At 41.3% G+C, this 26,706-nt stretch overlaps 1 protein-coding gene across 2 annotated transcripts; it reads left to right on the top strand.

Moving 5' to 3' along the window:
* Positions 1-309: 309 nt before the first annotated feature.
* NEMP1 (nuclear envelope integral membrane protein 1) lies at positions 310-26,601 on the top strand. 2 transcript variants are annotated; one of them, XM_079774856.1, is made up of 10 exons: positions 328-466; positions 2,155-2,200; positions 9,817-9,935; positions 11,554-11,773; positions 14,143-14,215; positions 15,104-15,197; positions 16,343-16,457; positions 19,683-19,908; positions 21,044-21,217; positions 22,000-26,601. In XM_079774856.1, the coding sequence occupies exons 1-10, from the start codon at positions 380-382 to the stop codon at positions 22,178-22,180; spliced, it is 1,335 nt and encodes a 444-aa protein (XP_079630982.1). In that variant the 5' UTR covers positions 328-379; the 3' UTR covers positions 22,181-26,601. The 2 variants fall into 2 exon arrangements, with proteins under 2 accessions (XP_079630983.1, XP_079630982.1); XM_079774857.1 differs by lacking the exon at positions 2,155-2,200 and having other exon boundaries at positions 310-466.
* Positions 26,602-26,706: the final 105 nt, after the last annotated feature.

Here is a 26,706-nt window from a genome sequence, read left to right as displayed (position 1 = left end):
GGAGGCCTCGCCCATTCTGATTTCCTATTGGCTAAGCTTACCATCAATCGCACCAGTTGTAAATAAACTGGAGACGGAAGCATGTTGTTAAGGGGTGGAATCTTCCTGTCGCCATTGCTAAAAACGAATTCTAATAGGCTGAAAGCTGCTGCTCCCGCCCTCTCGCATCAGTTTCTAATAGGCGGGATTATAGGATCGCAGGGGACTGCGAGCTTGAAGCTCCTCCCAGCCAATTGGTTGTTATGGGGCGGGTCTTGTAGGGGATTGGCTGCTGGCCCTGCCTGTTCGGGATTAGTTGCTGGGGAGAGACACGTGAGGAGGCGGTGGCGGGAGGCGACTATGGCGGGAGGCATGAAAGTGGCGGTCTCTCCTGCAGCTGATGCCGGGCCCTGGGGCTGGGTGGCCGGGGGCGGCGGGGCAGTGCGGCTGCTCCTCGTTCTCTCCGGATGCTTGGTCTGTGGCTCAGGTACTGCCCGGGGCAGCAGCTGTCAAGGGGGCTGGTTCCGAGGGAGTAACATTCAGAAAAGTGGGGAGCGGCCCCGGGCGAGGCCGGTTACTCTGCTGAGTGGCGCGGGCTTATGGGGAGAAAGAAGCTTGGTCGTCGGAGAAGGGGCGCGGGTACTGAATCAGGGCCTGGGGCGGCTTGGTGGAGGTGCCCTCAGTGGGGAGGAGCTTGGAGCCTTTTGGTGGAGACAGGAAGGGAGGCCCGAACTGGGTGAGTAGCGGTTCCCGGAGCTGCGTCCGCTGCAGGGGCCTCCTCGAGTTTTTTTGGTTAAAAAGAGGGAAACTCGAGAACCATTCGGGGTAGGCAGAGCTGCCTGGAAAGGGAGCATCTCATTCATTCAGCACATTAGCAACACCTCTGAGTGTATGATCTGCCAGGACGCGGGGCACGGATGGCTGAAATGCAGTCATCTCTAACGTCTTCTGTCCTTGTAAGGTCCTGGCCCCTACACGCCCTATGGAAGGGGCCTGAAGCCGTTACATGCCCATTTCAAAAAGATAGATACAAGCGCCATTCAGCATGAATAGGTTTCTTGTGGAAATTTAATTCCTCAGGCAAATTTATTTGATACTTACTACTGGCTTTGGACTGAGTTGAAAATTTTCCTTTTCTGCTTTAATTCAGAAAACCTAGAATTTAAAATTCTTCATAAATGCAATTGTTACTTCTATGGGTAGATCACTTATTTAATGTTTATGAATTCAACAGTTGGTTGCATAATTGTGGTGTTTCTACTGTTTGGACATTAGCGGTGTTTTTAGCTTTTAATTTTAGATAACACTTTGTGTATATCTTTGTGTATAACTTTTATTGCATTTGGATATATTTTTAGGATAGATTCTCAGAAATGAATTTACTAGATCAATAGCTAAAATATATTTAAGACCCTTGAAACATCTTGCTGAAGTACTTTACTGAAAAGGTGTGCCAGTTTGTACCATGATCAGCGATATTTACTTGTGACCCTTGACAGCACCTTTGCTAATTTGATAGATCGAAAATGGCATCTTAATGTACTTAGCATTTATTGCATTATTTGTGAGCATATTTCAACTGTTCTTAGCTATTTAATTTTCTGTTTCGACTTTTGAATCTTTTGGAGGGTGTTTCTGTCCTTTGTTTTTGGCCTATTTGTTGTGACTTTTATTTATTGGGATTTTTGTGGACTTTTAAAATCTTATTTGTATAAAGTTTTTTTTATATACAAAGGATATAAATATATTTATAATCTGTTTATTTATTGCCCCCCCCCTTTTCCTCTTCTTTTTTTTAACCAGTTAACTGCCATGCGTCCAAAACGGAAACCATCCCCACACACCGCGATATTTTGAATTTAATTAGAAAAATCAATTTGCAATGAATATTATAAAAATAAATATATTACTCACAATTCGGGTGTTCTTGAATTATTTCAGCTGAAAATTCTTAAGAAAAATGATTTTAAAGTTGTTCAGGGCTGCCACTTAGGGAAAACTTTTTTTTAATAGACGGCTCGTGGCATGTGGGGAAGTTCCATCACTTGCGTCTACAGACACTTATGGCATACAGTGGGTTAAAATTCTCACCTGTGGACATGCTTAGAGGAAGTGGGGGGGCAGGGAGAGAAAGAGAGAAACTGATCGCTTGCCTTCTGCTCTTGCCCTGACTAGGGATTGAACCCACAACCCAGGAAGTGCTCTGACTGGGAATCAACAGGTAACCCTTCATGAACAGGATGACACTCAAACCAACTGAGCCACTCCAGCCAGGCTGCCTCCTTTTTTAAATAGAAGATTTACTTTTTTTATGTGGTCATTTGATTTTATTATTTAGGTTTATTTCCATTCATGCTTAAAGACCCCTCCAAATTGAATTGATACTATTTTTTTGTGTGGTACAATTTAATTATTTTATTTTTAAATCTATAATTAATGCTAGTATTTGGTGTGAGGTGAGGATCTAGCTAGATTTTATTTTCCAAATAACCAGTCAGTTGTCCCAAGCATCCCATTGAATAATCTTTTGCTAAACTCACTGACTTAAGGTGCTAGTTATTTTTTTTTAATCCTCACCCGAGGATATTTTTTCCATTGATTTTTGTTTTTAGAGAGAGGGAAAGGGGGGGAGAGGAGAGGGAGAGGGAAAGAGAAACATTGATGTGAGAGAGACACATTGATTGGTTGCCTCCCACACGTGCCCCTAAAAGGGGCTGGGGACAAATCTTCAACCGAGGTACTGCCCTTGGCTGGTGGATACTAACTGCTGAGCTAAACTGGTGCTTACGGTGCTAGTTTTTTTTTTTACTTAGAGAGATGGAGTTACATTTATTATGTGCGGGTCCAGAGGAAAAAGGGTACTAGTTTTTAACCTTTTGCACTCGGATGTTGAGTGTGACGGTTATTGAATGTATCAGTAATTTGAAATATATAAAAATCCAAATAAATAAGTTTGTATGAAAAGAAACTCCAGTTTTTCTACTGCTGCGCTTTGTAAAATCTGGGGTATTTAAAAAATTAAATCCCGAGTAGAATAAAGGAATCGAGAAAAAAGCAAGCGAGTGCAAAGGGTTAAGGAGGCTTTTAAGTATGAACTGGATTACCTCCTTACAGAAATGAATAGGGGCTATTTAAGAATTAGAAGAGGTAGTTTTCATAATTTTTTAGGGTCTGTTCTGGTCCTTACACATACTATGAATAATTTTCATTATCTTCTACCTATAGATATTAATTGATCAGTGTTTATTGAAAAGTAAGTTTATAATGATCATAAATATGAAGTTATTAACCTTTGAATAGCTGCTTTATCCTCCTATATAATAAAAGGCTAAGCCGAAACCGGTTTGGCTCAGTGAATAGAGTGTCGGCCTGCGGACTGAAGGGTCCCAGGTTCGATTCCGGTCAAGGGCATGTACCTTGGTTGCGGGCACATCCCCAGGAGGGGGTGTGCTGGAGGCAGCTGATCGATGTTTCTAACTCTCTATCCCTCTCTCTTCCTCTCTGTGAAAAATCAATAAAATATATTTTTAAAAAAAGGCTAATATGCAAAGTGTCTCCTTGACCAGGAGTTCGACCAGGGGGCACGGCCAGCTGGCCAAAGGTCCGCAGCCCCTCCCCCTGACTGGCTCCACCGGTGATGGCCCGGATTGGGGCGGGCCAGCTGGACCCCACCTGTGCACGAATTCATGCACCGGGCCTCTAGTAGGTAAATAAGTAAGTTGTGATTCACTAAATTCCAAAAAGGCATTTTTCTGAGAAGTAGATCTTTGGGCTCAGAAAGCATTTTCCTGAATATTTAATTCGTTCTGCTTTTTAACATGCTAATTCACTTTAGGGAGGGAAAGGAAGGTGGTGCATGTCCTTTTTCTATCAGAAGCACAGGTTTTAACATGAACATTTTGACAACTTGTATAGGTTGCGGGCTCGATCCCCAGTTGGGGGCCTGCAGGGGGCTTCTGATCAGTGATTCTCTCTCATCTTTGATGTTTATGTCTCCCCCTCTCCCTTCCTCTCTAAAATCAGTAAAAACATATTTTTAAAAGTAAATAAAACATGTTGCTTTTTATAAAAGTTTTATTTCTTTTTTAAAAAATTGTGTTTTTTTATTGATTTCAGAAAGGGAGAGGGAGAGATAGAAACATCAGTGATGAGAGAGAATCATTGATCGGCCACCTTCTGCATGCTCCCCACTGGGGATCAAGCCGCAATCCCGGGCAGGTGCCCTGACTGGGAATCGACCTGGAATCCAACTGTGACCTCCTGGTTCATAGGTCGACGCTCAACCACTGAGCCACACTAGCTGGACAAAAGTTTTATTTCTTTAGGAAAATGACTGGAAAATTTTAAAGTTAGTTTTAAAACATTGTTACCTTTTCTTGGCATTAAGTGTTTCAAATGACCTATGTTAGTGATATATTATATTACCTGGTGCTGTGGGAAAGAAGGGGTTAATAAGTGTGAAACTTGTGTTTTTTTAAATTTGTAAATACAGTAGTTTTAAACTTCATATAACCTTACTCTTTTACAATCTCCGGAAGAAAATAAACTATTGATGAGTGTATTCTTTTAGCATATTTGAGTATATTTTTTTAGTATATTTATTAGACAGATGTCAAAAGTTTTCATTTTATGAAAGATAGGATTGGAGGAAATCCAAGTTAATATTGGATTAAATCCTAGTAAGAAATTGGTGGATGGGGTTTAGGACATGCTACTCTAAAATATAGTACCTTGGCAAATTGAATATTTTAATCTGAGGAAGTTTGAGAAAACAGCAGAAGCAGGAAGGTCACTGGAACCTCTCTTACTTTGCCCTTCTTCCCTGAAACAGGCCATAAAATCCTTATATGAACCCTGGCCGGGTGGCTCAGTTGGTTGTGGATTGGATTCCTGGTCAGGGCACATACCTGGTTTGTGGGCTTGATTTCTGGTCCTTGATCCGGACGTCCGACTTCCTTCCAGACAAAGCCACGGTGGCGGGGCCGAGGCAGAGGCGGTTAGATCGATATTTCTCACATGGATGTTTCTCTCTCCCCCTTTCCTCTCTCTAAAATCAATAAAAACATATCCTTGGGTGAGGGTTAAAAAACAAACAAACTCATGTGAGAGATGCCCTCTCTATACCTGGAGGAAAGGAGTATCCTTGTCTCTGAAGACAAATGGACACTAAGAATCCTAACAAACAGGCCTTGCTCAATCTCTCCTAGTTTACCACATTTACCTCATATTCCTTAACCTGTCATGTTCCTTCAGATTGTCCAGTCTTCATCAAACCAGCATAAAAAGTACATCAGTTTCAGGTTTCTTTAGGTCCTCATTTCCTTATGAAGGCTTTTGTGTCACTTAAACATTAATTTGTATGCTTTTCTTCCTTTGTTAGTTTAATTTGCAGGCCCAGCCAAGCACCCTAAGAGAGTTAAGGAAGACTTTCTCCCCTATAATATTAAGACTGATTTTTTTTTAAGTTGAAATATAATTCACATACCATAAAATCCACCCTTTCAGTGGTTTTTAGTATATTCACAAAGTTGTGTAACCATCACCAATACTTCCAGAATATTTTCACCCATTGCAAATGAGACCCTATACATACACCTTAGCAGTCACTTTCCATTCCTCTCTTCCCAGCCCCTGGCAAACACTCATCTACTTTCTGTTTCTGTGGATTTGCCTATTCTGGACATTTAGAATAAATGGAAAAATTCAATATGTGGCCTTTTTTTTTTAGTCTGGATTCTTCCACTCATTATAATGTTTTCAAGGTTCATCCATATTCTAGTATGTATCAGTACTTTTTATGGCTGAACTAGAGGCCCGATGCACGAAATTTGTGCACATGTGTGGGGGCGGGGGCCCTCAGCCCAGCCTGCACCCTCTCGCAATCCGGGACCTCTGGCTCCTAACCGCTCGCCTGCCTGCCTGGTCTCGCCCCTAACTGCTCCCCTGCCGGCCTGATCTCACCCCTAACTGCTTGCTCCCCCACCGGCCTGATTGCCCCTAACTGCTTGCTCCCCTGCCAGCCTGATTACCCGTAACTGCCTCTGCCTCTGCCCGCCACCGTGGCTTTGTCTGGAAGGAAGTCGGGCGTCCAGACATGGTCTATCTGGTCTAATTAGCATATTACCCTTTTATTAGTATAGATAATACTCCGTTGTATGCATATACCAAGTTTGTTTATCCATTCATCAATAGGTGGACATTTGGGTTGTTTCTACTTTTTGATTATTATGGATATTACTGCTATGCATATGTGTGTACAACTTTTTGTGTGAACATTATGATTTCATTTCTCTTGGGTGTATACATAGAGGTGGAATTGCTGGGTCATATAATAACTCTGTGTTTAACTTTTTGAGGAACTGCTAAACTGTTTCCCAAAGAGGCTGCATCATTTTACGTCCCCGGTAGCAATGTCTGAGGGTTCCAGTTTCTCCACATCCTCCCTAACACTTGTTGTTGTCCTCATTTTGATTATAGCCAACCTAGTTAGTGTGAAGTGGTATTTCATTGTGGTTTGAGTTGCACTTCCCTAATGACTAGTGACTCTTTTTATGTGCTTTATTGGTCATTTGTATATCTTCTTTTTTCCCTTCAATTTTATGGTTCCAGTTGTACAGCTTAGGGGTTAGACCAGGCGTCCTCAAACTACGGCCCGTGGGCCACATGCGGGTGTTTTTGCCGTTTTGTTTTTTTACTTCAAAATAAGATATGTGCAGTATGCATAGGAATTTGTTCATAGTTTTTTTTAAACTATAGTCCGGCCCTCCAACGGTCTGAGGGACAGTGAACTGGCCCTGTTTAAAAAGTTTGAGGACCCCTGGGTTAGACAATTATATATTTACACAGTGTTCTCAATATTTTTAGTACCCCAACTGGCACCAGACATAGTTATTGCAGTATTATTGGCTATACTTCCTATGCTCTACTTACAACCCCCTTAACTATTTTGTAACTACCAATTTATACTTAATGCCTTCACCTCTGTCACCCAGCCCCCAAACTTCCTTCCCCCTGGCAACCACCAAGTTGCTTTCTGTGTCTATGAGTCTTTTCATTTTTGTTTGTTTATTTTGTTCTTTAGAATCCATATAAGTGAAATCATATGGTATTTGTTTTTCTCTGATGGACTTATTTCACTGAGCATAATAACCTGTAGGTTTGTCCATGCTGTTGCAAATGATAAGATTTCACTCTTTTTTATGGCCGAGTAATATTCCATTGTATATGTGTACCATACTTTATTTATCCCTCATATATTGATGGGCACTTGGGTTGCTTCCATATCTTGGCTATTGTAAATAATGCTACAATGAACATAGAGGTACATATATTCTTTCGAATTAGTGTTTGGTGTGTGTGTATTTTTAAATATATTTCTTTATTGATTTCAGAGAGGAAGGGAGAGGGAGAAAGAGAGAAACATCAATGATAGGAGAGAATCGTTGATTGGCTGCCTCCTGCACACCCCCTACTGGGGATCGAGCCCGCAACCCAGGCATGTGCCCTTGGCCGGAATCGAACCTGGGACCCTTCAGTCTGCAGGCTGACGCTCTATCCACTGAGGCAAACCAGCTAGGGCTGTGTGGTTTTTTTAATAAATATCCAGAAGTGGAATCACTGAGTCAAGGCAGGTCCATTTTTAATTTCTTGAAGAAATTTCATGCTATTTTCCATAGTGTCTGCACCAATCTGCATTCCCACCAACAGTGCATGAGGGTTCCCTTTTCTCCACATCTTCACCATTGTATATTTTCTTTGGAGAAATGTCTATTCAGGCCCTTTGCCCATTTAAGAATTGGGTTATTTCTCTTTGTTGTTGAGTTTAGTCTTTTGTTATGTATTCTAGATGTTAGACCTTTATCAGATATATGATTTGTAAATATTTTCTCCCATTTTGTGGGTTGTACTTTCAAAACAACACAGGTTTTTAATTTTTATGAAGTCTGATTTATTTTTTATTTTCGTTTTTTGTTATGCTTTAGTGTCATATATAATAAACCATTGCCTAATCCAAGGTCCCGAAAATTTACGCACCTGTGTTTTCTATTAAGCGTTTTATAGTTTTTGCTCTTACATTTAGGTTTAAGACTGAATTTAACTTCAAAATTAGTCTTAGCTTTTACCCTAAAACAATTTTGGATTGGTGGGCATCATTGCCTTTTTTATGTGTAACTTTGGCTTCCTAATGTTTGGTTGAGGATTTTGTGTTTTTATGGGTTTTGTGTGTGTGTTTTTAGTTTATTTAAATCTACCCACATTTATATTAAGACCCAGAAAGATAACTACATTTCTACTTAAAGTAGCACTTAATAAATTGCTAAGTACAATATAGAACTCAAGGGATAAGTTATTTAAATATTTTGTGGTAAAGAGGGTAGCTTGCACAATTTGAGTGGGTAGACATGAAAGAGTGGTCACTTTTTAAAAAATATATATTTTTATTGATTTCAGAGAGGAAGGGAGAGGGAGAGAAAGAGAGAGAAACATCAATGCTGAGAAACTTCATTCAGCTGCCTCCTGCATGCCCCCTACTGGGGATTAAGCCCTCAACCTGGGCATGTACCCTGACCAAGAATCAAACCATGACCAATGTGAGAGTGGTCACTTTTAAAATTTAAATTAACTGATTGAATACAGAACTTCTGAGGGGCAGAATGTTCTGTTTTGGTAAAACCAAAGGCAGTGCATATATTCATTGGCTGTTCTTAAAACTTGAAACAAACAGCAGGAAGAAAGCAACTTTGCAATCTTTTTAGTTTTGCTTAAAGTACTATACATATCTGTATATATAAAACCCTAAGTAACCGGTCACTATGATGTGCACTGACCACCAGGGGGCAGATGCTCAATGCAGGAGCTGCCCCCTGGTGGTCAGTGCGTTCCCACAGCAGGAGCACAGCTCACTGACGCAGGGCTCATGGCTGGTGAATGCAGCTGCAGTGGCTGGGAAGCCTCTCTTGCCTCCAGCCCTCCTCCGCGGCAGTGCTACTGAGAGGCCTGGCACAGCAGGGCCTGGATGAACGGGAGTGGCGCTACTACATCTCTCGGGGGATGTCAGACTGCTGGTTTCAGCCTGATCCCCACAGGCCAGGCCAAAACAGGCAGTCCGACATCCCCGGAGGGGTCCCGGATTGGGAGAGAGTGCAGGCCAGGCTGAGGGACCCCACTAGTGCACGAATCTGTGCACCGGGCCTCTAGTATATATATATAACATTGCCAATTCTGTTCATCCTACCCGGGAAAGGGATAGAGAAAAACCACAAGATGGAGTTATTTTAGCTTTGCCTTTTTACCGGAAACAGGACCTAGTGTGAATCTCAATTAAGCTAATTTGACTTTGGGCAAATTCTTTTTTTTTTTTTTTTTTTGTTAACCCTCATCTGAGGATATCCCCCCCCCCCCCCCCCCGATTGATTTTTAAAAAATATATATTTTTTATTGATTTCAGAGAGGAAGGGAGAGGGAGAGAGGGATAGAAACATCAATGATGAGAGAGAATCATTGATCGGCCACCTCCTACTGGGGGTTGAGCCCGCAACCTGGGCATGTGCCCTTGACTGGAGGGTTAAATGAGATGGCATACTGTCTGTCTTAACACTAAATAGTAGCTTTTGCTATTACTTATTCTGGGTTAATGACTATTTGTAGTATCTAAATAAAATTAGACAGAAACAAGACTGTCTTATTTCTGATCTCATTTCAGTTATCTTGTTTCTCAGTCACTGACATTTTAACCCCAACTTTAAGAAAGTGTCAGTTTAAATCTTTATGAAATGAATTAATAGTTATTAACTTGTTCTGTTACATTTAATTCTTATTTTCTTTCTTTGCATAAAGCTAAAATTGATGTGGTCATGCTTCAGGAATCTCGAGTTTATACTATGATTGCCAGGCAACAATTCTGTTATGAAAATGTGCTTATCCCAAAGTGGCATGATATATGGACACGGATACAGGTAATAATTTGGAGGCCCCTGGCAGGGGCAGTTTTTGTGAATGTTTGTCTGTATTAGTGAGCTCTTTGATACTCTTTTCTGTCACACATAATTTTTATTTTATTTTATTTTAAAAAATATATTTTTATTGATTTCAGAGAGGTGGGGAGAGGGAGAGAGATAGAAACATAAATGATGAGAGAGAATCATTGATCGGCTGCCTCCTGCACACCCCCCTTCTGGGGATCAAGCCCACAATCCAGGCATGTGCCCTTGACTGGAATTGAACCCAGGACCCTTCAGTCCACAGGTTGAGGCTCTATCCACTGAGCCATACCAGCTAGGGCAGTGGTCAGCAAACTGCGGCTTGCGAGCCACATGCGTCTCTTTGGCCCCTTGAGTGTGGCTCTTCCACAAAATACCACGTGCAGGCGCGCACGTACAGTGCAATTGAAACTTCGTGGCCCAAGCGCAAAAGTCGGTTTTCGGGTCTCAAAAGAAATTTCAATCGTTGTACTGTTGATATTTGGTTTTGTTGACTAAAGAGTTTGCCGACCACTGAGCTAGGGCCACACACAAGTTTTTTAAAAAGTATTATTAACTACCTTGGCAGGGTTGAGATTATCCTGAATTGTGTTTTCATCAATAAGCATTTTTTTCCTACTTTATGTTTCTCTCTCTGCTTATTTAAGTAGCTTATAATACTTTACCCTGAGGTAAACTTTCTCCTTTTCCCAAAGAAACTTCTTTCTTCTCTTGCCCTCTTCTTTTTACTCACGCGCGCGCACACACATACACACACACACACACACACACACACCCTACACATCCTTTTCTTTTTAAAGGCCTGTGCCTTCTTTGGCCTGGAAACTGTTGTGTGTCTGTCAGGATGTAAACTCTTTTGCCTTGCTGCTCTTATTTTTATTCTGCACAGGATGTTTCATAAGCCTCCTGAACTGAAGTTTCCCCTTGATAGAATGAATGACTTTGGTCTCATTTATTTCATAATGCCATTAAACCACCTGGCAAAACAAGAGTGTCTGGCTGTAATAGTGATTGAACAAAATGAGTCTTTTTGAAAATGGTGCTACTCTCATAAGCATAGTTACTAATAAGGGCATTTGTTGTTCACATCAAAAACATAAGGGTGGGCTTGTGGGTTTCTTTTTTTAATTCTCTTTTTTTTATTGTATGATATAAAAATCATATTCCATCTGGGGCAAATTATAACCAACATGTACCCATAATCAGTGATTTGTGACAAAGGGTTGAATTTCTCAGCCTGTCATTATGGGAAACCTTTTTGGGGCTGTTTATGCCTGGTAATTTTCTTAATATTCTAGGCCCTGGCTTTGTATGATCTCTTATAAATAGCTGTATTGTGGAAGTCTTTTTTCTCCCTATGTTCAGGCCTAATAGTAGATTCAGATCATGTTAACTACAAGACATTCTAACAGCTGCCTCTCTGTACCATGTGCAATGTTTTTTGTCCAATTATGTTTTAGCCACTGCATCTCTATTATTTCTTATAAGCCTTGTGGAAAAGTAGTGCCATTTCTGATTTAGATATTTACTCTAAAGTTTTGTGTTAATTTAAAATTTTTATTTGTGAAAAATTCACTCCTATTTTGTGTTACAGATTCGGGTAAATAGTTCCAAACTGGTACGAGTCACCCAGGTGGAGAATGAGGAGAAACTGAAGGAGCTAGAGCAGTTTAGTATCTGGAACTTTTTTTCTTCCTTTTTAAAAGAGAAATTGAATGACACCTATGTTAATGTGGGACTACACAGCACAAAAACCTGCCTCAAAGTTGAGATTATAGAGGAAGACACCAAGTACAGTGTCACTGTGACCCGAAGTAAGTCTTACCTGTGTTTTTATGATGGATTCTGTAGTGAGAAGGGACTGAACTTTGGAGGGTATAATTAGTGAGAAAGAGAAGTCAGCCCAAGATAATTCCATTTTGGTTCTGATTATAACCTGAGTTCACTACCGCTCCAAACAGTTTAGAGAGACTCCACCCCACATAAAGCCCTTTAGTCCTAGAATTGAGACTTCACATTAGATCATTGTAAGTACCTCTTTACCTAGAATTGTGAAGATGCACATTCTTAATTCTTCCAATGGCTCTGACCTGATATTCCTAGTATTTCTCAGAGTTTAAAAGATGTATTCCTGCCTTCTGGGCACTTCTAGACAAAGAGAGGTGTCTCGAAATATACAGGTCTACATTTGAAGACATGAATGGTTAAATAATAAAAACTGAAGAGTCCTAGCCGATTAAGGATTCTGTCTCATCTTTGATGTTTCTATCTCTCTCCCCCTCTCCCTTCCTCTCTGAAATATATATATAACTGAAGAAAGGCAGAACTGGATATTAGTACTTCATAAGTAAAAAGTATTTGTGGAATGATAAATATGAAGATCACTGCAATTTAAGGCTTATTCAGTGGAACTGGGAGAAGCCCTCCCTTCTCTGAATGTCTGAGAAAGTTTCACAGAGGAGGTGGATCATTATCCTGTTGAATTTTCTGTGACTTTTGGTCTCTCTCTGGTTACCACCCAGGGTCCTGGATTGTTGTGAGTAGTGGAAACATTCTTGGGTTTTGCTATAAAATAGTTTGTGCCTTCTAATTGCCCTAGGGTTTCACAGTTCTTTGGATTGGCCTGTTGTTTTTATTGTTGTTTGGTTGATTGATTGGTTTTTGTATTTCTTTTACATTTACTGATCTTTTTTTTTTAATCCTATTCCATTTGTGGATTTCCCCTAGACTCAGCTCTTGAATGTGAAGGCTGTGCGAGGGTCTGGTATGTCCCTAAGGGGCTTCTGCTTGGGCCCCTGGTCCTGAGTGAACTGTGTTTGAATGTAGGTTTTTCCAACACAGTGGTTGTATAGCGAAGGGAAGTAAATGGTGGTGTTGGACCAGAAGAACAGCCAGTTAGAGAACAACAGAGGGCCCCAGATCCAAAGTTCTAGGCAAATCTGTTAAGTCCCAGCCTGAGTGACTTAAGGCTTGAAAGCCAGAGTGGTGGAGACCTCTTGTGGGCAATTGCATGAAGTGCTGATGCCACTATGCCTGGCTCTATCCAAAGCAAAGCTTGGTTTCTTTTAGCCTTGGTGTAGGTAGCCAAAATAAAAATAAGATCTTCAGGAAAGTACAGGTTAGACAGAGACCTAATTACCCTTTCTCTTTGGAAGGGAGTTCCAGCTTTCTGTGGAATTTATAATGCTATTTAGGTGGACTGTTTGTATTTATTTTATTAGCTGACCAATAATGCCAACATTGCCTTTTATTCTACCCAATAATTCCCTCTTATCCATGGTTTCACTTTCTGTGGTTTTAGTTACCTAAATTGTGCGCTGTTCTGGGTAGCAGGATAAAGTCTTGTACTATCCCATCTGGATATGAATTGTCCCTTTGTCCAATGTATCCACGCTGTATACCCTACCCTCCTGTTGGTCACTTGGTAGCCATCTGGGTTATCAGATTGATTGTCACAGCTGACTGTCCCCGTATTGCAGTGCTTGTATTCAAGTAGCCCTTAGTTTATTTAATAATGGCTCCAAAGCACAAGAGTAGTGATGCTAGTAATTTGGATATACCAAAAAGAAGCTGTGAAGTGCTTCCTTTAAGTGAAAAGGTGAAAGTTATTGACTTAATAAGGAAAGAAAAAGAATGTCGTATACTGAGGTTGTTAAGATAAACGGTAAGAATGAATCTTCTATCCATGAAATTGTGAAGAAGGAAAAGAAATCCACGCTAGTTTTGCTGTCACAAGTCAAACTGCAAAAGTTACAGCCACAGTGCATGGTAAGTGCTTAGTTAAGATGAAAAAGGCATTAAATTTATGGGTGGAAGACCTGAACAGAAAACGTGTTCCAATTGATGACTGTGTGTTGCACCAGAAAACATTGAACCTATACTAAGACTTCAAGCAGGGAACCCTGAAATGAATGGCCACATTCACATAACTCTTTTATTACAGTGTATTGTTATAATCTAATTGTTAGTTGTTGTTAATCTCTTACTGTACCTATTTTATAAATTAAACTATCATAGCTGTTTTGTATAAGAAAATACATTACATATATGCTTCAGTACTGTCCTCGGTTTCAGGATTCCACTGGGGGTCTTGGACCGTATCCCCCAGCGGATGAGGAGGGACTACTATAATACCTTTAACTGTTTGGTTCTCCTATTAAACAGAAGTCTCTATTTATTTCAGGATTTGACCCCAAACTCTTTCTCGTTTTCCTTCTTGGACTAATGTTATTTTTTTGTGGAGACTTGTTGAGCAGGTAAGTTCCAAGACTAGAGTGCGGAATGACGAGACTCAGACCGGTCCTTGACTTTTATTGTGAAAACTTCAAGTGCTGCCATTTCCTTTTCCAGGACCTTTATGGCTAGGCCATTATCTGCGTGGATCATTTTTAAAAGTACTTTAATACAGAAGTAAAGAGACAAACATTAACCACTTATTCATTTCCTGCCTTTAGGAACTTACTAGGTAAGCTAGGTGAAACTGACATGTACAAATACAAAGAAAAGAGAGAGAGAAAAAAGCAAACATTGAACAAAGATAGAATCAACAGTAACTATGTATACAAGTAAAAAGAGTATTTGTGGAGTAGTGAATGAAAGATTAACAATTGGAGTTTGAAGTTGGGCTGGAGTGAGGTTGGTGGAAGTTGTTCCTTTTTTGGGGGACCCTAAGAGAAACTCAGTGAGGGAGTAATAGCTGATAGAAAGAGCCTGGAATAGGAGTAAGAGCGCTCTGTTCTAGGCCCTGTGTTTCGTTTATCCTTCTGGGTAATCAGTTCAGTTCCAGTCTCCACAAGTGCAGTATTGTCCCATCCTTCTCCCAGAGATGGTATATGGTTACTCAAAAGAAAGATTCTTATTAAAAAATGGGGTTGGGAGAGATGCTGGGGATGAGAGTGGGAGACTAAGCAGAGGTTTATTATTGGGATATACTTGAGGGGACCTCATTGATACTAATTCTCATAATCTGGGAGTAACTATATTGTTCCAGTTTCTTCAGTTTTCTGACTTCAAGTTTTGGGCAAATACCTGCTCTAATCTTGTATCTTTTTTTCTGTCTTTTGACTAGGATAGTTGTCCTAGTTGGAACAATGCCATGTGTGAAGAATACACACATAGTCATGAAATACATTTTCTCTTTGCAGAAGCCAAATCTTCTACTATTCCACTGGGATGAGTGTGGGAATTGTGGCATCTCTGCTAATCATCATTTTCATGCTGTCCAAGTTTATGCCCAAGGTAAGTAGCAGAATACTCATGTGGTTAAGATGAGCCTAGATAATTGAAAGATAGTTTTCTTAGGTAATTTAACAGCACTGAAATTTGCATTGATATCTAAGCCAATGTCCTACTCCTTCCTTGATTCAGAAAGGTATTTACTATGATGAAACTTGGAGCATGATTACATATAAACTCCCTTTTTATTTAAAACTAGAGGTCCGGTGCACGAAATTCGTGCATGGCGGGTGGGGGGGGCGGCGGTCCCTCAGTGCGGCCTGTACCTTCTCCAATCTGGGACCCCTCGGGGGATGTCTGGGACCCCTGTGAGATTGGGCCTAAACCGGCAGTTGGACATCCCTCTCACAATCTGGGACCACTGGCTCCTAACCGCTTGCTTGCCTGCCTGATTACCCCTAACCATCTCTGCCTGCCTGCCTGATCACCCCTAACTGCCTTTGCCTGCCTTCCTGATCGCCCCCTAACCGCTCCCCTGATGGCCTGGTCACACCCCTAACTGCTTGCTCCCCTGCGCCGGCCTTATAGTGCCCCTAACTGCTTGCTCCCCCATGCTGGCCTGGTCGCCCCCTAACTGCCTGCTCCCCTGCACCGGCCTTATAGTGCCCCTAACTGCTTGCTCCCCTATGCTGGCCTGGTTGCCCCCTAACTGCTTGTTTCCCCGCACCAGCCTGATCATGCCCCTAACTGCCTGCTCCCCCGCGCTTGCCTGGTTGCCCCCTAACTGCTTGCTTCCCCGTGCCAGCCTGATTTCGCTCCTAACTGCTTGCGCCTCTGTTGGCCTGATGGCCCCTAACTGCCTCTGCTTTGGCCCCCACTATTGTGGCTTTGTGAGGGAGGAAGTGGGATGTCCGGAAGACATCTGGTCAACCTGGTCTAATTAGCATATTACCCTTTTATTAGTATAGATTCTGCGCTTAGTGGGGGATTAATGTCTCCTTCCTATTTGCTAATTACATAGTCAGGCTTTTAAGTTATTTAGCATCTTATTTTCCCAGTGTCCTTTGCAGACTGTACCACTTTAAATAGGAAATGTTTGTCAGAGATGTGTTTTTCAGTAGTTTGAATTTTTTTTAACATAGTTTCATTTTGCTTTTATGTATGGAAATCTTTTGTAACTTTTTGCTTTCATTTCTACTCTGTTTTAGAAAAGTCCCATTTACATCATCCTGGTGGGAGGCTGGTCCTTTTCGCTATACCTCATTCAACTAGTTTTTAAAAATTTACAAGAGATCTGGAGGTGCTACTGGCAGTATCTTTTAAGTAAGTGTTGTTGGTTTTGCTTTCCTATTTATATGTTTATAGGCTGTTTTAGTTAATGAAATTAACTTTTAGGAGTTTAATAGTCCATGCCATTTTATTAACTTTTAAGAATCATAGTTCTTCACTTATTTCTAACCCTTCTACAGTTGTTACCTTCTCTTAAATTAAAATGATGCTGCTCAGAAGAAGACTTTAATTTGTGTTGTAGATAAGTACACCTTTCTTTATATGATAGGCATCTTTCTGGAAAACTGTAAATTGACTTTATTAATATAATTGTATTTATTTTTATTGTTGACAGTATTACAGATATCCCCAATTTTTTCCCTTCCTTTGCCCCCCTCCACCAAGCCCCTGCCCCACTCCAGGCTTTCACCACACTATTGTCTGTGTCCATGGGCTATGCATCTCTATCCTATCTAATAAAAGAGTAATATGCAAATTGACCGTCACTCCAACACACAAGATAGCTGCCCCCATGTGGACACAAGATGGCCACCACAAGATGGTCGGCAGGGGAGGGCAGTTGTGGGCGATCAGGCCAGCAGGGGAGGGCAGTTGGGGGCAATCAGGCTGGCAGGGGAGGGCAGTTGGGGGGTGACCATGCCTGCAGGGGAGGGCAGTTAGGGGTGACTAGGCTGGCAGGGGAGGGCAGTTAGGGGCAAATGGGCCGGCAGGGGAGCAGTTAGTTGTCGATCAGGCTGGCAGGGGAGTGGTTAGGGGGTGATCAGGATGGCAGACAGAAGCAGTTAGGAGCAATCAGGCATGCAGGTGAGCAGTTGGGAGCCAGCAGTCCTGGATTGTGAGAGGGATGTCCGACTGCCCGATCCAGTGGGATCGGGCCTAAACGGGCAGTCGGATATCCCTCTAGGGGTCCAAGATTGGAGAGGGTGCAGGCTGGGCTGAGGGACACCCCCCCCCTCGTGCATGAATTTCGTGCACCAGGCCTCTAGTATATATGAAAGCCTAAGTGACCATTCTGACCGAAGGACTGGAATGACCGGAATGACCAGCCAACCAGTCGCTATGATGTGCGCTGACCACAAGGGGCAGATGCTCAACGCAGGCATTGCCCCCTGGTGATCAGTGCACTCCCACAGCCAACCTCCCGCGGCTCCTCCCCCCCAGCCGGCTGGCCCCCATCGGCCCCTAGTGGTAAACCATTTATAGACGACCTGCTTCTGGGTTGGGGTTTCATACGTAGCAGAGCAGCTCCCTCACTGTGATCTATTGAAAGTCAGCCTTCAACACAAGGGTTTGTCTCGCTCTCATCCTCTCCCTTCCCTGGGGGCTACCCACCCACCGTGGTGGCAGTGTGGCAGAGAGGGAAGGAGGATGGGGGGATGCAGGGAACCATGCGGTGGCGGGGCAGCATTGGCAGCCAGCTTCAGTTCCTTCCACGCCCGGTCTGGTGACCGTCGCCTCCTCTCCCGACCCCACCAGGGCCTTCAGGCCCCTGGTTGGGATGGGTAACTGGGGGTAGGTGGCGGCAGATGCAGCCCCTTTCCCAGGTGGGCTGAGGGCCAGCTCCCTCCTTGAAGCCGGCGGCCAACCACCCGCTTTCCCTCCCTCACTCGATGCACAAATTCGTGCACTGTACCTCTAGTATTCATATAAGTTCTTTACTTAATTTCTTCCTGTCCCTCCAACCCCCCTCCTCTCTGAGATCTGTCAGTCTGTTCCAGGCATCCATGCCTCTGGACCTATTTTGTTTGTCAGTTTATTTTGTTCTTCAGATTCCACATATAAGTGGGATCATGTGCTGTGTGTCTTTCTCTGACTGGCTTATTTCACTTAGCATAATAATCTCCAGGTCCCTCCATGCTGTCACAAAGGATAAGAGATCATTCTTTTTTACAGATGAATACATAGTATTCCATTGTGTAAATGTACCACAGTTTTTTTATCCACTCATCAACTGATGGGCACTTGGGCTGTTTCCAGATTTTAGCTATTGTAAATAGCACTGCTATGAACGTAGGGGTACATATATTCTTTCTGATTGGTGTTTTGGAATTCTTAGGATATATTCCTAGAAGTGAGATCACTGGGTCAAATGGGAGTTCCATTTTTAATTTTTTTTAAGAAATTCCATACTGTTTTCCATAGTGACTGCACCAGTCTGCATTCCCACCAGCAGTGCACTAAGGTTCCCTTTTCTCCACATCCTCACCAGCACTTGTTGTTTGTTGATTTATTGATGGTAGCCATTCTGGCAGGTGTGAGGTAATACCTCATTGTAGTTTTAATTTGCATCTCTCTGATGATTAGTGACATTGAGCATGTTTTCATATGTGTATTGGCCATCTGTATGTCCTTTTTGGAGAAGTGTCTATTTAGGTCCTCTGCCCATTTTTTAATGGGATTATTTGTCAATATAATTGTATTTCAAATATACTTGAGGACTTGAAGAAATAACTCTTCATTGAATCTGATCTGTAAAGCAATAATTCTTTTTTTGTACAGATAGTAACTCTTAATCTACCCTTTGAGAGGTGATTAATCTGGATTTCCATATATTGGGTGGATGGTTGTTAATCCTCACCCGAGGATATGTTTCTTTTTTTAAAATATATATTTTTTAATTGATTTCAGAGAGGGAGGGAGAGAGATAGAAACATCAATGATAAGAGAGAATCATTAATTGGCTGCCTCCTGCACGCCCCCCACTGGGGATTGAACCCGCAACCCTGGTATGTGCCTTGACCCGAATCGAGCCTGAAACCCTTCAGTCTTCAGGCCAATGCTCTATCCGTTGAGCCAAACCAGCTAGGGCCCAAGGGTATTTTTCCATAGATTTTTAGAGAGAATGGAAGGGGGAGAGACAGAGAAACATCGATGTGAGAGAGACATAGATTGGTTGCCTCCCCCAATCGAGCCTGCAACCAAGTATGTGCCCTTGACCAGAATCAAACCTGGGACCCTTCAATCCTTGGGCTGACACTCTATCCACTGAGCAAAACCAGCTAGGCCATATATTGGTTTTTTTAAACAAGACTATTCTAGAGTTGTTCAATGTGTAGCAATGCTTCATTTGACACAAATAAATTAGGGATAAAAGGAAGGATGGAAGCTTAAAAAGATAAATATATCTGAATGATAGCAAAATGATAATTGAGTAATGATCTTGTCCATTTTCCTGGTTCAGTCGGTGCTGTACAGTCACTTATTGCTGTTCCTCACACAAATTATTTTACTAATGTATTCTGTTAACTCTTCTCATAGGTTATGTCCTCGCAGTTGGATTTATGAGTTTTGCAGTCTGTTACAAGCTTGGGCCCTTGGAGAATGAACGAAGTATCAACCTGCTGACCTGGACCTTGCAGCTGATGGGCCTCTGTTTCATGTATTCTGGTATCCAGATACCACAGGTTGCTTTTGCCATTATCATCATTGCTCTGTGTACTAAGAACCTGGAGTATCCTATTCGGTGGCTGTACATCACTTACAGGTGACTGAAAGGCAATGTAACTATTGAAATGTACAATGTGTTGATAGAGTTGCAGCAAAAGGATACAAAAGTGTTGACCTGGGAGCCTCTTTGCTAATGAAAATTTATTGTATTATTGCTTCTGATTTTGTCCTTCCTGAGTCTCTTTTTTTTTTAACTCTCTATAGGCATTTATAGTTTTATTATAGTTATTTTATATAAAAGTATCCACTAAAGTGTGATGTGTTCATGTCACCACTAGATGGTGCAAGGTATATTACTTTTATATCAAATACCTCAGGTTACATGGTTTCAGAGTATTTCACATTGGCTCTCAGATTGCTCTGGGAGTCCTGGTCTTTTTTTTCTTTCTTTTAATTGATTTTTTCCTGCTCTGTAGAGAGAGAAGAAGGGAGAGGGAGAGAGAGAGAAACATTGATCGGCTGCCTCCTGCATGTCCCCTACTGGGGATAGAGCCCACAAGCCGGGCATGTGCCCTGACCAGGAATCGAACCATCAACCTCTCAGTCCACTGGACGATGCCCAACCAACTGAGCCATACTGGCCAGGGGTGGGAGTCCTAGTCTTAAGATGTAATTCATAGTGTGTTATCACCTTGCATAGTGAGTATGGAATGGTCTCAGGTTGTCAATGGTGGTTCTATTACAGATAGTCAAGGGTGATATCTTCAGTTTGGGGAACAAAGTTAATGGACCACAATTTTACACCATCATTTTTGGTCATTTTCCCAGTTTTTGGAAAATAAATACTTTATCGTTTATTGGCAAATAAGTGAATTTACTCACATTAGTGAATAATAATTGACTATTCTGACTTGTCACTAATAGTCTGACATGTCAAGAGTACATTATAACTAAAGCTCTCTGGCTCAGCCAGCATGATCACAGTTCAATTCCCGGTCAGGGCACATACCTGTGTTGTGGGCTCAATTCCCAGTGTCGGGCATGCAAGAGGCAGCTGATCAGTGATTCTCTCTCATCATTAATGTTTCTATCACTCTTTCCCTCTCCCTTCCTCTCTGAAATTAAGAAGGTCAGGCTCTCTGCTGTATGCCTGGCCCACTTAAGGGAGCTAGAGGTAAGGGTACATATAGATTACTGATTAATGATTCATGGTGTTATTTTGGTGAGCACAGAAAGCTGTGTAAGGCAACAGAAAAGATTGTCCCCCCTCGTCTCCTGACAGAAGAAGAGTATCGGATACAAGGAGAGGTGGAAACTCAAAAGGCGTTAGAGGAGCTTCGAGAATATTGTAACAGTCCAGACTGCTCTGCTTGGAAGACTATTTCTCGAATCCAGTCTCCAAAGAGGTAAACTCTTGGCCAGATATGCCAAGCATCTTTCAGGGTGACTGTGACCTTGAGTTTTAACAGATCATACTTCTAGGTAATAATTTTATATTTATGGCTTTATTTTCCTGTTCATCTAGTAGTCAAGAGAAAGGTATGTAATCATATGTTAAGCAGAGCCTGTGTTTTGGTTCCTCAAGGAACTATCTACTCTAGCTTTGATTGTAGCATAGACGTGAGAAGATTCCAGTACCCTTCGGTACACATCAAGTACATATTCCAGTACATATCAAGTGTCCCTTCTGATAGTATTGCATTACTCTTTGAGTGGTGTTTTCTGTTTGTTTGTTTGTTTGTTTGCTTTCAGGGGAGAGGGGTGGGATTTTTTTTCCCTTTTTATTTGGGAGCAGCTATACCAGTGAGTATGTGTGTGAAGCTTCAATTTAGAATCCTGATGGCATAAAGTTTATAGGACCATAAACATGAATGAATGTGTAATGACCCTTAATCTTTTCTTATCAGAATTACAGGTGTCTAAAGGAACCTTGGCACTTCCATAGCTAAAAAGCATAGGCTAGTGCTTATTAAGCAGGATGAGATTGCAGGGGATGTTGGCCTATGACCCCAGCTTTCCTTTTCTCCTTGTCTCTTGTTTTAGTCTACTTAACTGCCAGAGTAAGGACAGGGATGCTGTCTGGACTCAGCATAATTTGAGTAGATCAAGGGTTTAAATTTATTCTTATTTTGAAATAAAAATAGAAAGGGCAGAAGCTTCCTAATGAATATTATCTTCTCTTTTCCAGATTTGCTGACTTTGTGGAAGGTTCTTTTCACCTCACACCAAATGAAGTTTCTGTCCATGAGCAGGAGTATGGATTAGGGAGCATTATTGCCCAGGATGAGATCTATGAAGAAACATCCTCTGAGGAGGAGAACGCAGATTCTCGGTACCCCACTTTCATGCAGAACAACTTTTTGACTTAGGTAGAAGTCAGTTATTTTTATGTGGACTGGCCTGGTACCTTGATGGTCCATGTCGCATATGTTGTGCATTATGCTTCTCAGCTTGGTGAGACAGAGTGAGATACTGCAGGAATTCTCCCACTGAAATTAGAAGCCTGAGTAGGCCTCCCTCTGGAAATGGTCTTGGTGGTCTTTGTGGGATCCCTGGGGAATGGGAGTGGATAAAGGAGTGAATGCTCCCCTTGGTTAAGCAGTCAGCTCACCTATTATGTTTCCAAAGATACTGGATGAGCACAGCTCGCACAGCTTTCTAGCTCCTCTTTTGGAAGTTGATTCAGTCATGGCATTTCTACCAGTGTGACTGGCACTCGGAAGTGAGAACTGTTATCTGGGTTGTATTTTTCAGAGAGAAACCCACAAATCTAAGCCTCTTTCACTTCTACTTTTATTCCAGTGACTTTAGAATAATCCTTGTTTAAAGAGGAAAATGGATTTTTATTTGTTTCTTATTTTTTAAATGGACATATGTAATTTTAATTTCTTAAAACTTCTGTTCCAGAATCAGCAAGTGCTCCCGCATGACTAGCCCCGTAGGCCCTTACATATTTATTAATATGGATTATCCATTAAAGCCCCAGAAGCTGTTGTGTTGACTTTGAATTGGTTCTCATACATGATATTCTGAGTCCTGCTTGCTTTCAGGAACATGCCTATTGGCTCTTCTGTAGGGCTTTTTATGATATTCAGCTTTCAATTCCATCTTAAAAATAAATTTGCATTCTTTCCTTCTCATTCCTCCTAGCTCCCTTTGCCCTTTTACGAAGGGTCTGTTCCCATACCTGTGAAGTATGTACAGTTCAGAGTTTGTTTCATTTCTTATATTCTCTTCCCCTTGGTTTTTAGCATTATTCCTGCTATTTAGGAGAAGTGATCTTATTTAGGGAATTTAAATGGTTTTTACAGGTTCTCCATTTTTTTTTTTTTTTTTGGTCAGTGAGTCACATATCTTTGAGTTGCTGTGGAATCAGCAAACTATCTCCTTTTCCTTTCCTTCCTTTGTCTACTAATTCTTCCTGTTCCTTTCTGTCTTTCCTTACCACCTATTCTCCCCACCCCCCACCCCACGAGCTCTGGCTAATTTTGTAAGCCCTAGAACAATGAAGTTTCTTGATACAACATACAAGATGTAGTTATGTAGCTGCTACAGTTTGCATTACTAGAAAATAGACCTTCAGTTAATCTTCATGCCTCTGGATGCTCCTTCAACCATCAGGATCCTATTTTTTTAAAGATGGATCATATATACATTTTTAAAAACTGATTTTAGAGAGAAACATCAATTCGTGTTATACTCATTTGTGTATTCATTGGTTGATTCTTGTATGTGCCCTGACCAGGTATTGAAGCCATACATAGACTTGGTGTATTGGGATGACACTCTAACCAACTGAGCTACCCAGCCAGGGCCAGACACATTTTACCATGAATTTTTTATACTTACTTGCCGTTTCATTTCTGACCAGAGGTTCATGTGGCCTTTTATTATAGTGGCATTAGTTTCAGATTCTTTTGCCATTGGAAAATACCCCTATAAATCAGCAATGCCATTTATGAGGGAGTGACTTTCCACGTCTGTCATTAGCTGATTTCGTCTTTGTGATCTTCACCCTCATACCTTGAAAAAAGCTATAATTACTCTATCCAGGAAGATAGACACTGATGGTAAGAGCACAGCATTAGACTTCCTGGATTACCATGATCATGGAGATGATTTGTTAAAAAGTCTTCATGACTCCTTCAGACCACCATTTAGCAGATTATTTTGAAAGGCCCTGCGCTCCATTACTGCCTTCCAAAATGTCAGTTCTGAGACTCCTCTCCAGGTGGCCAGTTGATTATTTCCAGCAGTGTTTCCCACAGCTATAAACTGTCTTAAAGTGACAAGTACCTCAGTGGCAGCAAATAGACATAATGGAAAGTGAAAAATAAGCAGTTTTGGGGCAGATGCTGTGGGTTAAAGTTGCAGAGTAAAGAAGCTCTATATTGGGAAACCTTAATGCCTTTGAGAGTTATGTACATGGTAAAATTTTATCCCTCTACAAAGAACTGTTAAGACCTTTGGAATATACTATTTTTTATCCTTATTTACAGAAATTGAGACCTAGGCTATTTGAACCTAAGTTGATTTGAAGAAGTAATTCGGCTGTACAAAAAGTTGATTCCCTGTCTCCAAATAGCTATTAGGGAGGGTGGTAGCTTGCTCCAGGGTAACTTTTCCTGATTCATGTCTTCATTTCAGTGAGAAAGCAATGTGAGTTAGGGAAGGATTTTTCTCTCTTTATGTTTAGTAAACTCCTTGTGAAATAAAGTTTCCATCTCAAGACCAGTTACTTTCACTGTGTTGGAATTTAGGGTGAGTAAAATTGAACTCAGCTTATTACTTCCTGTCTGGTTGTTGGAGACCTAGTTGTAGGCAGCGGAGATGACAGTGGGTCCCGCAGCATGAGAGCTGCTCTCAGATAGTGAAGGACGGTGCCTCTGGTGAGCTCGTGTCCTTGCCCTGCCTGCCTGTGTGGCTCTGCCCCAGATGCTTCAGAGCTCCCGGGTGCCTGGAGATTGCTGAACTTAGTAAACCTTTAGAAGCTGCTCTTGTCTCCCTCTTCGCCACTTAGTGTACTGGCTCAGTCTCTACTTGAAGCCCCCATTTAATTTTCTCTGGCAGTTACAGCTTTTGCAATTTCAGCATAGTCTCATCTCTCAGACTGATCTCATCAAGAAGGATTGAAGGGATAACTATGAAGTGAGCTGGACATTGGAACCACGTCTGCTGCCATGTCAGCATTTTGCTCTGCAAATATCAAGCTACAAATTGGTCCTAGGGCCCAGGGACTCATCGGCATTCGAAATCTATTGCCTCTCATCAGCCTGACCAAGTTGTGTAGAGCATGTCCTCATTAATATAAGAGCCGACTGGCCTAAAGTATTTCCCCTTGACTTTCCCTCTCAGAGTACTTCCATGAAACCAATTACCAAAAATAAGGAAAATTTAGTAGCTTTGATATCTTCCAACAAATTTCTATCAGCCACTTCATCTTGCCAAAACTAGTTTATTTTCCCCCCCAAATTCATGAATTTTATGTCTTGTACAAAGGGTATTTTGCTGGTAATAGTTTCGTTATAGTTCCAAGGTTTCATTTTGTGCTAATACATCCCACTCTAGGCCCTAGCCCTCTCTTCATTGACTATGTTCCCTTCAATCCAATCTCCACTGAGCATATATGATAGAGATTTGATTAATAAAAGGACCCAAATAGGCCAGATAGTCCCCCCAGGCCCTGATATCCATAAAAGGTTGGGGCTGGATTATGCATTTGTCCTCAATCTTTTTGTTGTTCTAGAAAAAAAAAAAAAAAAAAGATGGGCTCAGATGGATGCTTGCGCAAAAATGGTTCTTAGCTGTGTACTCATAACTTTTCTCTGAATTGAGTAGTGAGAGTTGAAGTAGGAGGAAAGGAAATTAAATGTCCTTCTTGTATTCCTTTGGACTTAGGTCTGACATATGAGATAATAACCTATATTGAAATGCCAAGAATTTTATCTGAACCAAGGAGAGGATAGTTTGACAGATTTATTATGCCTTCATGTTACACAGGAACAGAAACTAAGTAATACACATAAAAATAGCCATTTTACAAGGCAAATGCACTTACGACCTTTTGCTTCTGTTTTGATGTAGCAGAAATTACTTTTTTAGGGAAACCTATGCAATTGTAATCTGATGGTGTCTCTTGCTAACTTAGCTTATGGACTCAGTTACTGTTGAGTTGGATTCTACATGGTTACTACCTTCAAAAGGGTGTTCAGTGCCTTATGTGATGGAAGCCAGAGCCTGCTGGGAATAAACAATGCAAATTTATGTGACTGTCAACGCACAGCTTTAGTGAGGATGGGAGTGGCACACAGCCTCCCAAAATGTGGGGCTTTGGGTTCCGTGCCCCAACCCATGTGTGTCATCTTTCTCTTCACACTCTTGACAATAACTTGAAAATGGTGAAATCACATTCTCTGAACTTTACTAGTATATGGACAACATTTTTATTATGTTAACATAATAGATAACTCATAATGTATTAGAACTGTTACAGCCTGCAATTGCCTCAGTTTCCTGTGATGGTGAAAAAGCAGGGGTAATGAATCACCGGGTAGGTTTTAGCTTGTGGATAATGCCTTAGTGTTACTTAAAAATATTTTTTATTTATATTTAAAATAAATATTCATAAATGTTTGAAAGGAACAAAATGATCAGGGATGGCTCTTTGCCATGGGTCTCATTTTCACTCTTTTCTGTAAGAAAAAATGTCAATGTTTTATTATATATTTTTTCATTTTTATTGTACAAGTTTGTAAGTAATTCCAATTTTAATAAAGTTTTATAGACTATATAGTGGTTTCTCTTAATGAGCATGTACTTCTCTTGTTTGGATCTCTTGTTTTCAGTTAATGAGTAATTAGCTCCTCAGTTTCATCTTTTTAATGAGATCGTTTGC

This window comes from Cnephaeus nilssonii (assembly GCF_951640355.1).
Source record: "Cnephaeus nilssonii genome assembly, chromosome: 6".
NCBI classification, from domain to species: domain Eukaryota; kingdom Metazoa; phylum Chordata; class Mammalia; order Chiroptera; family Vespertilionidae; genus Cnephaeus; species Cnephaeus nilssonii.
Note: the sequence above shows the minus strand (reverse complement) of the source record. Positions and strands in the feature narration are given on the sequence as shown.